The following is a 15,695-nucleotide window of genomic DNA, read 5'->3' on the forward strand; positions in this document are numbered from 1 at the left end:
CAGAGTGAACTTCTTATTTGGCTTTGAGAGGAAAACCAATTAATACTCCTGTCAATTATCCCAGGTCTTACCTGAGAGATGAGAAGTTTTCCTTTTTCTCATTCTCCAAGGCTCTACTCACAGAGTCAATCCCGGACAACAACTCAGTTATACTTATTCTCTCTATGAAAAAGGCACGTGATATAACAAATATTTAAAATACACCAGCACAGTCAGCTCAAGAGAAACACCAAGTCATCACGTTCTTCTACAAGAGTATGAGAAACTTCTCAGCAAAAATACAAACATATGCACATACTGCAAACAGACATCTTCTCCAAGGTTGCTCTGCATTTAATTTTGGACTCGAAACCATTACGCAAGTGAACCACACACTCCACACAGCTCTGGTTTATATTCACAAGCACACAGAAAACTAACCACTTTTATGCATAAAAACTGCTTTAGAGAAGATCTTATTAGGAATGTACACATACAGCAATTGTTTTAGAAGTAACAAGGTACTAAAAACATTCAATAGCCTTCAAATATGTATACTACAGGTACCTTTTCTTTCTCCTCACTCCCTTCAGAAGCTTTCCTTAAACAATAAAGATATTCCCTCTGTATTTACTTCCCCAAATTAACATATGTTAATTTTTTATTAAATTTACATTTTGTACTGTGTTCATGCACACAGAAAGATGAAATTGGAATCTTTCTGTTTCTTTTAATACTCATGTAATCATACAACACTACGCTATGGGTGAGGTAAAACTGAAGACGCTTAATTCTCCAAGACCCACACACCAGTTCAGCACACTGGCAAACAGATCATTATTTAAGGTTCTCTTTTGCAAACAGTCTTACTTTTCAGAAAGAAACAAAACACTGGGAAGAAAACGAATAAAGTCCCTTTAATTTCGGTAAAACAAGGCGGAATACAAGTGTGAATAGTAATTTCAAAGTGAAGGATACAGGGGCATTCAGAAACCAATCCATTTCAACTCATCCTGTGAACTCCTCTCACCTTGTCGCAGCAGATGCAACACAGCACATGCAACTTTCACCCACTAACAGCTCATTCCCATTAGCTTGGTAATATGCCCGTATAGTCTTACCACACTCAAGTATCAAACCAAAAAAAATACCACCAAAGCATGTATCTCCAGTAGATGGAATAGAATCATAGAATCATAGGTTGGAAAAGACCTCTAAGATCATCGAGTCCAACCATCCACCCAGCACCACCATTCCTGCTAGACCATATCCTGAAGTGCCACATCTACATTTTTTTTAAACACCTCCAGGGATGGGGACTCAACCACCTCCCTGGGCAACACTAGGGTATGCCAAAACTAGGGTAGCAGTGCTGATGTCTTTATTTGTACCTGCTTAGGAATATAAAGTTCCCCCTGGTTTACATTGTACTTTATAATGCATCACTCCGAAATCAAAGTTCATTCCTCTTTTGAATTTAAAATGTGTACATGGTGATTTAACACAGGTAAAAGTTTTTGCACTTTCAGTGCTGTGAGTAAATTCATGTATTCCACAGGGTGAGTTAGGCAGGCTGCATATTTCTTCTCTTCTCTTTATTTTGGATATTTCCTCAATTTTGTGTTCAATACATTTACGCATTTTTGCAAACTCTGTTTTAAACAGAATGACCCTAAACCCATTCTCCTCTGAGTTGTACAACTTTCAGTCTCTTTGTTCTTGTGCTTATTAACATGTCATTATTTCCTCAATTAACAGAGAATTTTCCTGGGAGAGTATTAATTTCAAATGTAGAACCCAAGTAGAAAAATTTTATCTTTGTCATGAACCTCTCAAGATTTCTTTATGTATCATCAAGTACATGGAAAGGCTTTACAGGACATCTCTAACTTCCCCAGCATGCCACACACTACTGTTACGAATGCCAGGTACACATCTTTTATGAGAAGACTTAACATTAGTATTAATCCCATGGCTTTTCCAGCTGAGATTGTCTCTCCTCTTCGCATGCAAGTTTGCAACATCTCTCTCGCATTTTGGCACTTCCATTTCATACTTCACTATCAGCACTCTGAGCTTTGAAAGACAGCTCATTTATTTGCTATATCTAGATGCCACAAAACTTTGAATACACTACAGAAAGATGTAGAGCAAGATAGTGAAGTAGTCAGACACAGATAATTATCCTGAAAGCATTCCAGAATTTGATCTAGTATAATTGCTCTCTGTCTAGAGTAGCAAAACCAGCAGTCTTGCCAGACTGCAGATTCACATCTGACAATTTGCACATTGTATTGTTCGTTCAAAGATCAGCCATTCTGATATTAATACACAAGATATAGTGTCAAATGATGACAAAAGTTCCATCAAGACTATGTGTAATTGTTCTTTAAGATGCTTCTCTTGTATAGCCTCTACACAAAGGAATTCCAGCCAGTAAGCCAGCTTCACTGAGGGCCCAACTTTAATGCCTCTATGCAAACACACACAGCATGGGGAATAAACAACAGGAGTTACAGACGTGCACACACCTGCAGGACTATGATCTTATTGGCATCACGGAGATGTGGTGGGATGGCTCCTATGACTGAAGTGTTGGAATGGAAGGATACAGGCTCTTTAAGAAGGTCAGGCAGGGGAGACGAGGAGGGGGTGTTGCCCTCTATGTCAATGACCAGCTGGAGTGCATGGAGATCCACCTGGGGATGGATGAGGAGCTGACTGAGAGCTTATGGGTCAGGATTAAAGGCAGGACAGAGACAGGTGACATTATAGTGGGGGTCTGCTAAAGGCCACCTGACCAGGACGAGCAAGCAGATGAGGCCCTCTATAGGCAGATAGGAGAAGCCTCACATTCACAAGCCCTGGTCCCTATGGGGGAATTCAACCACCCTGATACCTGTTGGAGTGACAACACAGCAGGGCACAGGCAATCCAGAAGGCTCCTGGACTGTGTCAATGATAACTTCCTTCTCCAAGTGAGAGGAGCCCACAAGGAGAGATGCTATGCTGCACCTTGTTCTCAGCAACAAGGAGGGGCTTGTGTGGAATGTGAAGCTCAAGTGCAGCCTTGCCTGCAGTGACCAGGAAATGGTGGAGATCAAGATCTTTAGGAAAGCGAGGAAGGTGCACAGCGAACTTGCTACCTTGGACTTCAGGAGAGCAGACTTTGGCCTCTTCAGGGATCTGCTTTATAGAGTACCATGGGATAAAGCCCTGAAGGGAAGACAGGCCCAAGAAAGCTGGTTAATATTCAAGGATCACCTCCTCCAGCCTCAAGAGAGATGCACCCCAGCAAAGAGGAATTCAGGCAAAAAAGCCAGGAGGCCTGCATGAATGAAGAAGGAGCTCCTGGACAAAGTCAAGCACAAAAAGGAAGCTTACAGAGGGTGGAAGCAAGGACAGACAGCCTGGAAGGAATAGAGAAAAATTGTCCAACCAGCCAGGGATCAGGTTAGGAAAGCTAAAGCCCTGGTAGAATTAAATCTCGCCAGGGACACCAAGGGCAACAAAAAAAGCTTCTATAGGTACTTCAGTGATAAAAGGAAGACTAGGGAAAAAGTGGGCCCTCTCTGGAAGGAAGTGGAACAACTGGTTACCTGGGATATGGAGAACGCTGAGGTACTCATAGACTTTTTTGCCTCAGTCTTCACGGGCAAGTGTTCCAGCCACACTGCCCAAGTCACAGATGGCAAAGGTAGAGACTGGGAGAATAAAGAACCACTCACTGTTTGAGATCAGGTTTGAGACCATCTAAGGAACCTGTAGGTGCACACATTCATGGGAACTGATGAGGTGCATCCGCAGTTCCCAAGGGAACTGGCGGATGAAGTTGCTAAGCTGCTATCCATCATACGTGAGAAGTCATGGCAGTCTGGTGAAGTTCCCAGTGATTGCAAAAGGGGAAACATAACCCCCATTTTCAAAAAGGGTAAAAGAGAAGACCTGGGGAACAAAAGGCCAGTCAATCTCACCTCTGTGCCCAGCAAGACCATGGAGCAGATTCTCCTGGAAACTATGCTAAGGCACATAGAAAACTAGGAGATGACTGGTGATAGCCAACATGGCTTCACTAAGGGAAAATCATGCCTGACAAATTTGGTGGCCTTCTACGACAGGGTGACTGCGTTGGTGGATAAGAGAAGAGCAACTGATGTCATCTACCTGGACTTGAGCAAAGCATTTGATAGTGTCCCACACAATATCCTGATCTCTAAATTGGAGAGACATGGAACTGACGGATGGACCACTTGGTGGATAAGGAATTGGCTGGACGGTTGCACTGAAGGAGTTGCGGTCAACGGCTCAGGAAGTTTGCTGATGACACCAAGATGTGTGGTGCGGTCAACATGCCAGAGTGAAGAGATGCCATCCAGAGGGACCTTAACAGGCTTGAGAGGTGGGCCTGTGTGAACCTCACAATGTTCAACAAGGCCAACTGCAAGTTCCTGCACATGGGTTGGGGCAATCCCAAGCACAAATACAGGCTGGGCGGAGAATGGCTTCAGAGCAGCCCTGACAAGAAGTATTTGGGGGTGCTGGTTGATGAGAAGCTCAACATGACTTGGCAATGTGCACTTGCAGCTCAGAAGGCCAACTGCATCCTGCACTGCATCAAAAGAAGCATGGCCAGCAGGTCAAGGAAGGTGATTCTGCCCCTCTCCCCCACTCTCATCATACTCCACCTGGAGTACTGCGTCCAGGTCTTCAGTTCTCAGCACAGGAATGACATGGGCCTGTTGGAGCATGTTACGGTTTGGCTGCGGCCAGCAACAAAAGTGCCACGCGGCCGCCCCTCCCCCCGCTGCGGTGGGGAGGAGGATGGAAAGAAACAGGCAGAAACTGGTGGGTCGGGATGAGGGCAGTTTAACAGAACAGCAAACAAAGGGAACAGCAACAACAACGGTACAGATAAGGAGAAAACACAACACAAACCGCACAACCCACAGAGCTGCTCTCCCGGACCGGACCGGTGCCGCGCGCTCCCGAGTCACGAGTGAGTTTCCGCTGCCCAGCTCCCCCCCACCAGAACCCAGCGTGGCGGCACATGGTATGGAATACCCGTCTCCGTTTGGCCAGGTGGGGTCAGCCCACTCGGCTGTGCCCCTTCCTGGATTTGGGTGAAAATTAACCCTGTCCTGGCCAAACCCAGGACAGAGCAGGTCCAGAGGAGGGCCACAAAAGTGATCAGAGCGCTGGAGCACCTCTCCTATGAGATAAGGCTGACAGAGTTAGGGCTGTTCAGCCTGCAGAAGAGAAGGCTCTGGGGAGACCTTGTAGCAGCCTTCCAGTACCTGCCCTGAAGGGCACCTACAAGAAAGCTGTAGAGGGACTTTTTGTAAGGACATGTAGTGATAGGACAAGGGGTAATAGCTTTAAACTAAAGACAGTAGATTTTGATTAGATAGAATAAATAAATTCTTTACTATGAGGGTGGTGAGGCACTGGAACAGGGTGCCCAGAGAAGTTGTGGCTGCCCCCTCCCTGGAAGTGTTCAAGGCCAGGTTGGATCGGACTTTGAGCAACCTGGTGTAGTGGAAGATGTCCCTGCCCATGGCAGGGGGTTTTGGAACTAGATGATCTTTAAGGTCTCTTCCAACCCAAACAATCCTCTATGATTCTATGATTCTATGGAAATAGTCAGGTGACCAAACACACTTAGTAGGTCTTATGTTTTTAGAAGTCCCTGAACCTTTTCTGAGTTTAGTTTAGTAGCAGCTCAAGCCGACTCCAACATGTAGAAACAGGGATTTCATGCTGAGAAAGAAAGCGCTCTCAAATTAATAAAATATTAAAAGAGATGCAACCCAATAACTCTCTTCACTTCGGCAAGTATAATCCAAGGTTTCAGAAAGCTTTCTTTAGGGGTGAAAGTAAAATCTCTGAGAGCTGTCTTGGCTCATTATCTACTAAAGAACTGGAATTTTAACTGAGAGAGAGAAGAGCTAATAATGTCCATTTTGCACTTTTACCTGTACAAGAACAAAGACAGAAAAAGAGATAATTTAAGCTATTGCTGTGCTACTAACTCAAGGAATAGGGTACCAAAACTGGAAGAAAGTATGAGTTCATGAAAATAGAAATTTCAGATTATTCTCCCCTTTCTTGCTGTTGTTCAGAGATTCTTTTCTTCGTTTTTCTCTGTTGTTTGGAGATTTTCATTGTAGAAACAACTTTGCCCTAGATACTTTCTGTGCAGAAACTCTTTTATTTTCTCTCATGCCTAGAGAGAACTACTTCACCACACATACTTTGATAAAGTAGCAGGTATCAGTCAACACCTCCTTGCTGGGCCCAAACTTCGCTAGTGAAATGAACCACTGTAAGTTCCATGTCAGCTTTCACAAAGTGGTCACTTGCATATTCACCTACATATCACAGTACCAGTCTCCTCTAGCTATTCCTGTTTGCTGTGGTTTGACTCTGGGTATTTAGATTATTTATCTAATGTTAGATAAATACATTTAGTTTTTGTTATCTATCTAAATATGTAGATGGATACCTGTGGAGAACCTGATTTGATTCAGAGTATTTGAAATGAGGTGCAATCCACCAAAGGGAGGCAAACTCCTTCTTGATGGGAAAAAAAACAACTAAATAACAAATGTAACTGCAAAAGTGGCTCTTTGGGGCTTCAGAATTGCCAGGTAAACTTTCTCAGCATTCTTATTAAATCGCAAATATCTTTTTTTTCCCACAGAACTTGCCAGATTTCATAGTACTGTGGGACTCGGGCCACCTGCACAGAATACAGATAAAAGATTACAGGTTAAAGATGACAGGAAGCCAGATTAGATTTATATCCTGCAGTATTTACTGGCTTCATTCCTTTTATCTCTAAATAAATACTTGACAAGGCCAAAGGAGTAAACCTTGAAGGCATTTTCTCTAAAACACAGTTTTCTCTTCCTCTACAGAAAAGGAAAAGTCAGACTTACAGACACTTTCCTTCAAAGATATGCATCCAGCTGCCCTTTATAACCCTAAAGGAGCTTTGTTTTACCTCAAGTAGAACTAGTGAAAGTTGCTAAACTTATCAGCTGGCTAGGACTAAAAATTCTGGAAATATTTCTGTAATATCTATAATTACAGTAGTTTTCTTTTTTAGCAAACGGCAGGGGAACACATGAAACCAGGACGCTCATGTTTAAAAGGGTATTAAATTCCAGTTTTCAAGCCACAGCCAACACAGAGAAGTGTGGAGAATGTGTCCCTTTCTGACATACAGAGTTCAGGATCTTCAGTGAAAAAACATTCTTTAACTTCACCAAAAGTGAAGTTCCCTTCCACATTATGGAATAAATAAATTGAGCCCAAACCAGGACTAATCACATGACATCACAGGAATGCCACAGAACAGTCACATGATTCACATGATATCTTGCTTCATTTTCTTCCACATCAGAGTGACTCAGAAAGTCATTGTGAGAAAATGAATAAGGATCATATTCAATATAAAAAATTGTTGGCTGAAAAGATACCATTTTGACAGAAACTGAAGCTTTTAGGAAATTACTATTTCACATCTACATTATCTGCTTTTGGCAGAAAAAGTTACTTGTGAGAAACAGAAAACAACAAAAAAAAATCTTTCCAAGATTGTGTTTTGTTCAAGATATTTCTCACTGTGCAGTTTTGCTAGTGTTAGTTATTCATACACCAAGTTACTCTATGCTTACAGACCGAGAAGATTATAATGTAGCTCATCAGCTACATAAATCTGTTAGTGGACATGGAAAAGTACTTATGTCAAGTCACAGGAGAACTTGGCCTTGTGACAAAACAGGCAGCAGTGGGCAAACAGTAAAGTGATGAATTTCCTCCTGTTTAAAAAAATTACAGGTGAAAGGAAAAACTTCTCACCTTCTTGCTCCATAGCGTACTGTGCAGATAGGTAGATGTAAACCTTACAAGTTTTGACAGCCTTCTCAGGGAATGTAGGGCTGAATGTTACAGAAAGTGGTCTTTCAGGTAACTTGTACAACCTTTTTTCTAACCAAGAATCTTGCTGAATAATTCTTTTCCAGCTTGCCTTTCCAAAAGCTTTGGTGTCGTAACAGTTGGGCTTATTTTCCAAAATAGAAGGAGCACTCACAGGAGTTTGAGTCGAGCCCCAGTTGGAATAAGGTACGGAAAGTTGCTGGGAGGATACGGACCTGTTGCATGTCTGATGATAAAGTGAATACATATGTTATTAAGATGATGACAGTTTTTAATTATTTCTTTCACACTGAACTATCTCCAAGCCCCTGATATCAAATAAGGTAACAGTGAAACAAATGCTTAGTTACCTCAGAAATGCCACAAGTCCAACAGTGGCATTTCCCTTCATTTCTCGTATTAAATGAAGCTGTATCATCTGACTTTTTATTCTTTATTTCCATTTAAGAGAAATTATTGATCTTGTTAAATGACAATCACTAGCTTGTTCTTAAATAAAAAATATGAAAAAGGAAAATTAATAAATTAAGCTGCAGTTTTCGGATCTTAAAGCTTCTTTTAACTGCAAAATTTTTATATATAGGCTAAGTGCACAAATATGAAAATCTTTGGCAAGAACCCATCCCTTCTTGACCCAGAACTTTGAGACTAGATTTTACACCTATTTAACAGCTGGTCACTTAGCATTGGTCTATTTTATGCAAATAGTCTTCCATTTAAACAAGTCATTTACATTTATTAGAGTAATTCAGTTTCCTAAGGACAGTCTAATAATGCAGCTGCCCCATTATGACATGGATTAATGTAGTCAAATACTTATATTTTAAATATGTTACTGCTACTTAGTATCGTATTATACCCACAGCATGGCTAGTAGCTCACAAAGTAGGGAGATCCCTGTCTTATCTAGAGAACACACAGTGTAGCTCCCTGTTCTAACAAGGATCACTATATTGGTGCATTTTGTAATGCTCGTGTAGATAAAATTACTAAAGCTTTAATGAAGAAAAGTTTAATTGACAATCATTTTACACACATATCTATAGCTAGTTCAGCAGAGGTGAATTACTGTTCTAATTACACAGTATTTTAGAGAGTCCTTCTCCCATTTAAATTCTGATCCTGTTTTTGCTGCAGGCTGTAATACCACAAAAGAGAGGTGCATTGACAAGGATTCACAAGGCCTCAACTACTCTTTATCAGTAGGTGAAAATATCCTAAAGGTCTTTTATAACTAAGCTGGTTGCTACTGGAACCAGTAGGAAGGGACTATAGAGACAATCAGTCTCTGTGCTGGTACAGACAGCACAGACCAGACTTGAGAAGGGCATCAGTTGAGCAGAAAAAACCCAAAGGGAGAGAGGTTTTGTAAGACAGATTTATAAATAACTGGGTCATGTATATCAACACATTCAGTATCCCAGAAATTCCAGCTTTAGTCAAGGACATAAACAAGTTCCCACTTTGGTGTCAAATGACACCAACCTTTGCCCTTTTGTCTCACTCCCCTGAAAATGAATTGTTCTTGATAAAATGTGTCCAACATCCCATCCATCCCTCTTAAGTTCTCCCCACTGTACATTCTGAGACAACCTTGCGGTGACTTCCCAGGCCCCTGTCCAGGGATCCAGCAGGTAACACGTATGCTCCTTCCATGGCAACCACATCTCACAAATGAGTACCCCAAGCTCAATACTAGGGAATGACACCCTCACAGCATGGCTTCCCGGCCAAGCCTTGGGTGAAGCTCATCCCTGTGTCCCTGCCTGGTGATGGCAGCCCTGGGCTGCCCTGCTTCCCTCACTGGGGTGGAGGGATGGGACCTGCTGGTGGTCCCAGGGCGAGCTCTTGGCTCCTCTCCTTTAGAAGCTGCTGGTCGGTGCTGCACCGCAACAAAAGCCTTGTTTGTGCTGCTTCTGTATGGTGGCACATGCTTCTCCACGCTGCTACAAGCAAGTTGACCGCATCTTTCCATGGCACAAATACAGTAGGCTACTGTGCTTAACCTGAGCCTGGACTGTCCCTCTCCATCTGAGTATATGTTAATAATTATTTAATAGTCATGGGTGATGGAAGGTAAAGTAAGCAAGAGAGGTAATTTTTAACCAATTCTATGACAATTTGTATCATCTGAGACCTTCCTCAAGAGTTTTATCCTTAATCTGAATTTGTTGCAGGCTCCTTGAAGTTTCTGACTTTCTCCCCCACCAACTCTTTGATCAAGATGCAATAAGAGAGACTTTTCATTCTCCTGTTACTTCATCCTTTTGAAGGGGGAACATTCCTTCCTTTATCCCTTCTTCAGTGCCCAGATGAAAAAATTTTCAATGGTCAGAAACATTGTTGTCTTCTGCTTGGTAACTCAGAGTGCTGGGTGATATTTACACTTTAAGAGTTTGTTGGCTTAATGATGCCTATTTGGATTCTAAATTGGAAGAATCATGTGAGTTTTCAAGTATTTCAATAAAAATCACCATAACAATGCACTGTTTGGAGAAGACAGCTAACTATTATTTGGCTGTATGTGTTGAATACTGCAAGTAGTAACATTCTAAATATTTTAAAATGATGATGGGTTTTGCTTTTCACAACTCAATTGAATCTTTTCTAAAAATCATTATCTGCATCCTGGGCTAGTCACTTTCCAAACTTGTGTACAGATGCAATCTCAAATTCAAAGCACTTCTAACCAAAACCAAGCAACATCAAATGAGGGAAAAGGCAGAAAATGCAGCTATCCTCAACTGCCTCTCTGCTGAACTTTATGAATTAATTATTTTCATGAGACATCTAATTTTACTCCAGCTTTAGAAGGGATGTGCAAAAGGGAGCAAATTTCTATATAGCTTGTCTCAAGAAGAATATGATCTTGTCAGGCACTGGAAAGGCACAAATAGAGCACTCATCAAACTTGTTTTCATTAGAAAGGCTTAGAGCGTACTGATGATGTAGTAGAGGTAAAAGTACATAGGACAAAAGCAAAGCTGTGGAAGAAACTCGAAGATAATCAATAGAAACAATGTAATTTAGAAAGAAGGAAAGAGACAGTAAAAGGATTGAAAGGGTATGATGGGCAATACAGATGATCTGGAGAGATACACCGTCTGGGGATAGTAAAGCTGGAGGCAGGAGGACTACCAAAATGGGTGATAAGCACCAAGATTGGTAGTTACAGGAGATGGGTCAGAAATAAATCACCAATATAAAAATGGTAGTGGATGCAGTGCAGATGGAAAGCCCTTTAGGGACAGATAGAAAGCGTCTGGCATTCTCACAGTGTGAAAAACAACAAACTGATAGAGATGCTGTAGAATAAAGCAGAGAGGTGGGGAGAAAATTAGAAGAATGTTTCACCAAACCCTGCAAAAGATACTATTTTCAAAGGAAAGACTGAACTGAAAGTGACAGTAGCATAAAGAAAATAAAGGAGAGAAAAGAGTGGAAGATATTCCAAGCAATTCCAAGATATGGGTAGCTGAGAGAAGTTTCAGGAAAGTGTTGAGAGAGAAAGCCGACTAGAAGTGACTTGAGGTGTAGTTACAGAAATGAAGTAAATACTGCTGTTTGCAGAGTCAATGAATTTAGATTTCCAAAGAGATGAAGCAGTGGAAATTACTGAAGGGAAACTTGTCTTCATGTTACAGGTTGAGGTATTGTGTATAGATAGACAATTATGTGCCCACAGCATCTATAAACTGCTCAATCAAATTGAACTGCTCTTTTTGTAGTATATGTTTCTATGGAAAACAACATTACATATTTAATTTCAATCATTTACCTGTGGAAAAAAATTATCTGTGAATGCATGTCACTTAGCTTTGCAAATGTCCATTACATCATACTTCTCTGTGTAATTTCTACATTTACTCACGTAGCATAGTTTGTTCATTACAAATAAAAATAATTAACCATCACCAAGATGGTGCCTGCATGACAAAAATTAATGTGCAGTATGATAAAGAATGATTTATAGCTTCTCCTTACAGTTGCTTACACATTTGAACTATTTCGTGAACACTAGCTCCATAAAGAAATATTGCAGTTGAGTAAGCAACTCCTTCCTCTCCCAGTCCATCATTAGCAGGAAGGTAAGTTGCATTGACTCCAGCAGAAAACAGAGCTAGACAAACCCAAATATTTTTTTAAGATCCTGACAGTTTAAGTATTGGAAAATCATGTGACTCTAGTTTACAAAATGGAAAGGCACAACAGACCTAAAAATATTTGCACAGGCTGCTAGATCCAATTTACACTCATGCTGACCTTCCTCAGCTCAGACCATGTTCTCACACTGCTACTGCACAGCTGAGCTGGCCAGGTTCCTGCATCATCATCATCACCATCCTCATAGTTTTGAGCCAGTTTAACTCTCCAAGCCTGCTTACCATAGGTCCAGGTGAACACTGGTATTGATACACAACACGCAGCTCTGTGCAGTGGGAGGGAAAAAGGACTGCAGCAGCTCTGACTTAGATCAGCTTACTCTGTTTTGGAGTTCCTTCAATAGGAACAGACCAACAAGGAGACAGAGATGCCACCATCCCAATAACCAAAACACCTGACACCACTTGCTGGCTTCAGATTTCATTCTTCATGGTCCAGCAGGGACATCATAATGCAGCAATCTTTTGCAAGCTTAGAACAAACCACTGTTTCAAAATTTAAATAACATTTTGGAGCTTATATCCTACTAGTAGAAAAAAGGACTGAGAAATGTGGCTTTCTTATCTTCCAAAAAAGTTTAATTGATTTTATGGAAATGGAGGATTGTACCTTGAGCACTCTGGCTGCAAGCTTTAGAGTTTTTCTTGAGAGAAGAAAATTGGTTAATATACTATACTTACCTGACTAAAGCATTTGGCTTATTTCCACATTCTGAGCTACCACATTCTTGCTGATTTCTTGGAGTGAGGGGTGGATAGTATTAAATACAATAACTTAAATGGTACTTAAATGATTAAAGTTTATTTTAAAATGATTAATTAGTTATTAGCTATAGCTGCTATAGATATATTCTATATTCCTCTTCAGCTGTAACGGAGAATGCCTGCCTAATCACAGTATTTCTAATATGGGCTAGCCAGTATATCAAGTCTTAAGTCCTAAGTATTGTTTTCAATGATCTGGAAGAAACTACAAAGCAACTGCTGGTAAAACTTGAAGAACATGCAAAAATTGGTGGATTGGCAAGTAATAAGGCAAATGTTGCATAGAATGATCTGTCTCGATTGGTTAGATAAATTTTAAAAAGGACAAATGCAAAGTCATAAATCTAGGCACAGGGAATGCAGGTTCTATTTACAGGATGGGACACTGAAAAAAGTGATTGTGAAACTGTAGGTGGGTAAGAAACTGTCTGCAAATTCACAGTGCAAAGCTGTTGCTAAATGAACTAATTTGAACCTTGGAAAAGTAAAGGAATATTGAAAAGATGTAGATGCTTTTCATTATTTCCATATTCAAAAACTGATGTCACCAGTGCTGTCACACTATGTTTAGTCTAGCATTTGCATTTTTAAAAACATATTAAAAAATGGAAAATATTCAGAAGTCAATTAAAATATATTTTGACACCTAAAAAATATGCCTTAAGGCCAGAGAAGGTCAATATACTTAGTTTAATCAGGAGAATGCTAGAAAATTTTTTGCTCATGTTGAGAAAAACTAGAGTAAACTAGAAGAAAGTGTGGAAGGTAATAAGCTTAAAGTCTCAGCTGTTTAGAGGAATGTGTGTACAGAATCCATACAGATAGATGGCAATCAAACTATTTAACAGCTTATAGTTACGTACCTGTAGAAGGTGTTTTGCCTTGATTTCTGTTAATCGACTTGATGATCTTAGAGGTCTTTTCCAACCTACGATTATTGATTCTATGATTAGTATCACAGAATCACAGAATGGTAGGGGTTGGAAGGGACCTCTGTGGGTCATCTAGTCCAACTCCCCTGCCAAAGCAGGGTCACCTACAGCAGGCTGCACAGGACCGCATCCAGGAGGGTCTTGAATATCTCCAGAGAAGGAGACTCCACAACCTCCCTGGGCAGCCTGTTCCAGGGCTCTGTCACCCTTAGAGGGAAGAAGTTCTTCCTCATGTTCAGCTGGAACTTCCCAGGCTTCGGTTTGTGCCTGTTGCCCCTTGTCCTGTCGCTGGGCACCACTGAAAAGAGTCTGGCCTCATCCTCCTGACACCCACCCTTGAGATATTTATAAGCATTTATAAGGTCCCCTCACAGCCTTCTCTTCTTCAGGTTGAACAAGCCCAGCTCTCTCAGCCTTTCCGATTAGGACAGATGCTCCAGTCACCCCACCATCCTCGTAGCCCTCCGCTGGACTCTCTCCAGTAGCTCCTCATCTTTCTTGAACTGGGGAGCCCAGAACTGGACACAGTACTCCAGATGGGGCCTCATTAGGGCAGAGTAGAGGGGAAGGAGAACCTCCCTTGACCTGCTGGCCACACTTCTCTTAATGCACCCCAGGATCCCATTGGCCTTCTTGGCAGCCAGGGCACGCTGCTGGCTCATGGTTAACCTGTCATCCACCAGGACACCCAGGTCCCTCTCCACAGAGCTGCTCTGCAGCAGGTTCACCTGTACTGGTGCATGGGGTTGTTCCTCCCCAGGTGCAGGACCCTGCACTTGGCCTTGTTGAATTTCATCAGGTTCCTCTGCGACCAACTGCCCAGCCTGTCCAGGTCTCACTGAATGGCAGCACTGCTCAATATAAAGGGTATCATTGATCTTAAAACGTGAGATTGACAGTGTTGATTTCCAAGAAATCAGGAAAGCAGATAACTGCAGCATTAAGGAAGACATGTTGCCTTATCACCACTCATGTTTAGACTAGGCAGAAAAGAAACAAGTTTAGTCACCAGCTAAAAACACTATGAGGAATGTATTTTCTTTCACCACTCCTTCAAAAAGAAGGGACAAAGGTATCTGGATTAGCCAGTCAAAGAAGAATCAAGATAAATTCAGATGTGAAAAGAGAATGAAACAATATATGGAGACATTAAATGTGGCTGGGGGAGGAGGGGGAGGTGTCTTGGGGGTTGTGTTTTTTTTAAATAACAGAAGCATTGGAAATTAAGAAAACTACAGAGAAAGCTGCACGAATTATTTCTAGAGAACCATCTCACCAAATACAGACAATATCTTTAAAGAAATTAATAAAAATTTAATTGCTTGCTTGCAAACCAAGAACACTTACTGTGTTACCCCCAACAAAGATTCAGTAAACCCTGCGTGTCAACTACAAACTTCTCATTTCCCTATTTACAGTGAGGGAAAAAATCTTCTGTAGTAACAGAAGAACGTTTGTGCAACAAATCACAGCCTTTACACGCCTGCATGGAAAGATTTGAAATAGTAACTGCATTTTTAATCAGACACAGAGAGGTGTAGCAAAACCCATCGTGTAGAACTAAAATGAATTGCACTCGTTTGCACTGAAGGTACCTGTTGCAAGATAAAACTGAGAGGTGTTAGATTAGCCATAATTTGAAATATTTAAGTAAAGATTGGATGTCAATCTAAAAGATACATTTCAAAAGTTATGGCATCATGCAAGAATTCCTCAGTTGTGTTATGCAGGAAGCCAGTCTAGATTATTTTTCTGCCTCTGAATTCATTGCAACTCTGAAGAACAGAGGGATTCCTAAATCCCACTGCAACAAGAAAACATAAGTTGCACCAGAGAGAAATGGCAGAGTATACAAACAGACCATATACAAAAAGAATCCTCACCTGCTGGAGAGAGGTAGATGATGCAGCCTTTT

At 41.2% G+C, this 15,695-nt stretch overlaps 1 protein-coding gene across 1 annotated transcript in view; it reads right to left on the reverse strand.

Annotated features, from left to right (window-relative positions):
• The window catches only part of IQCM (IQ motif containing M), a 108,953-nt gene extending 99,101 nt beyond the window's left edge, over positions 1-9,852 (reverse strand). Inside the window, 3 exon segments of the mRNA XM_075422097.1 lie at positions 72-162; positions 7,843-8,135; positions 9,767-9,852. Of these exon segments, the coding sequence (XP_075278212.1) occupies positions 72-162; positions 7,843-8,135; positions 9,767-9,852 (470 nt within the window).
• Positions 9,853-15,695: the final 5,843 nt, after the last annotated feature.

The sequence above is a fragment of the Opisthocomus hoazin genome, chromosome 5, assembly GCF_030867145.1.
Source record: "Opisthocomus hoazin isolate bOpiHoa1 chromosome 5, bOpiHoa1.hap1, whole genome shotgun sequence".
NCBI classification, from domain to species: Eukaryota; Metazoa; Chordata; class Aves; order Opisthocomiformes; family Opisthocomidae; genus Opisthocomus; species Opisthocomus hoazin.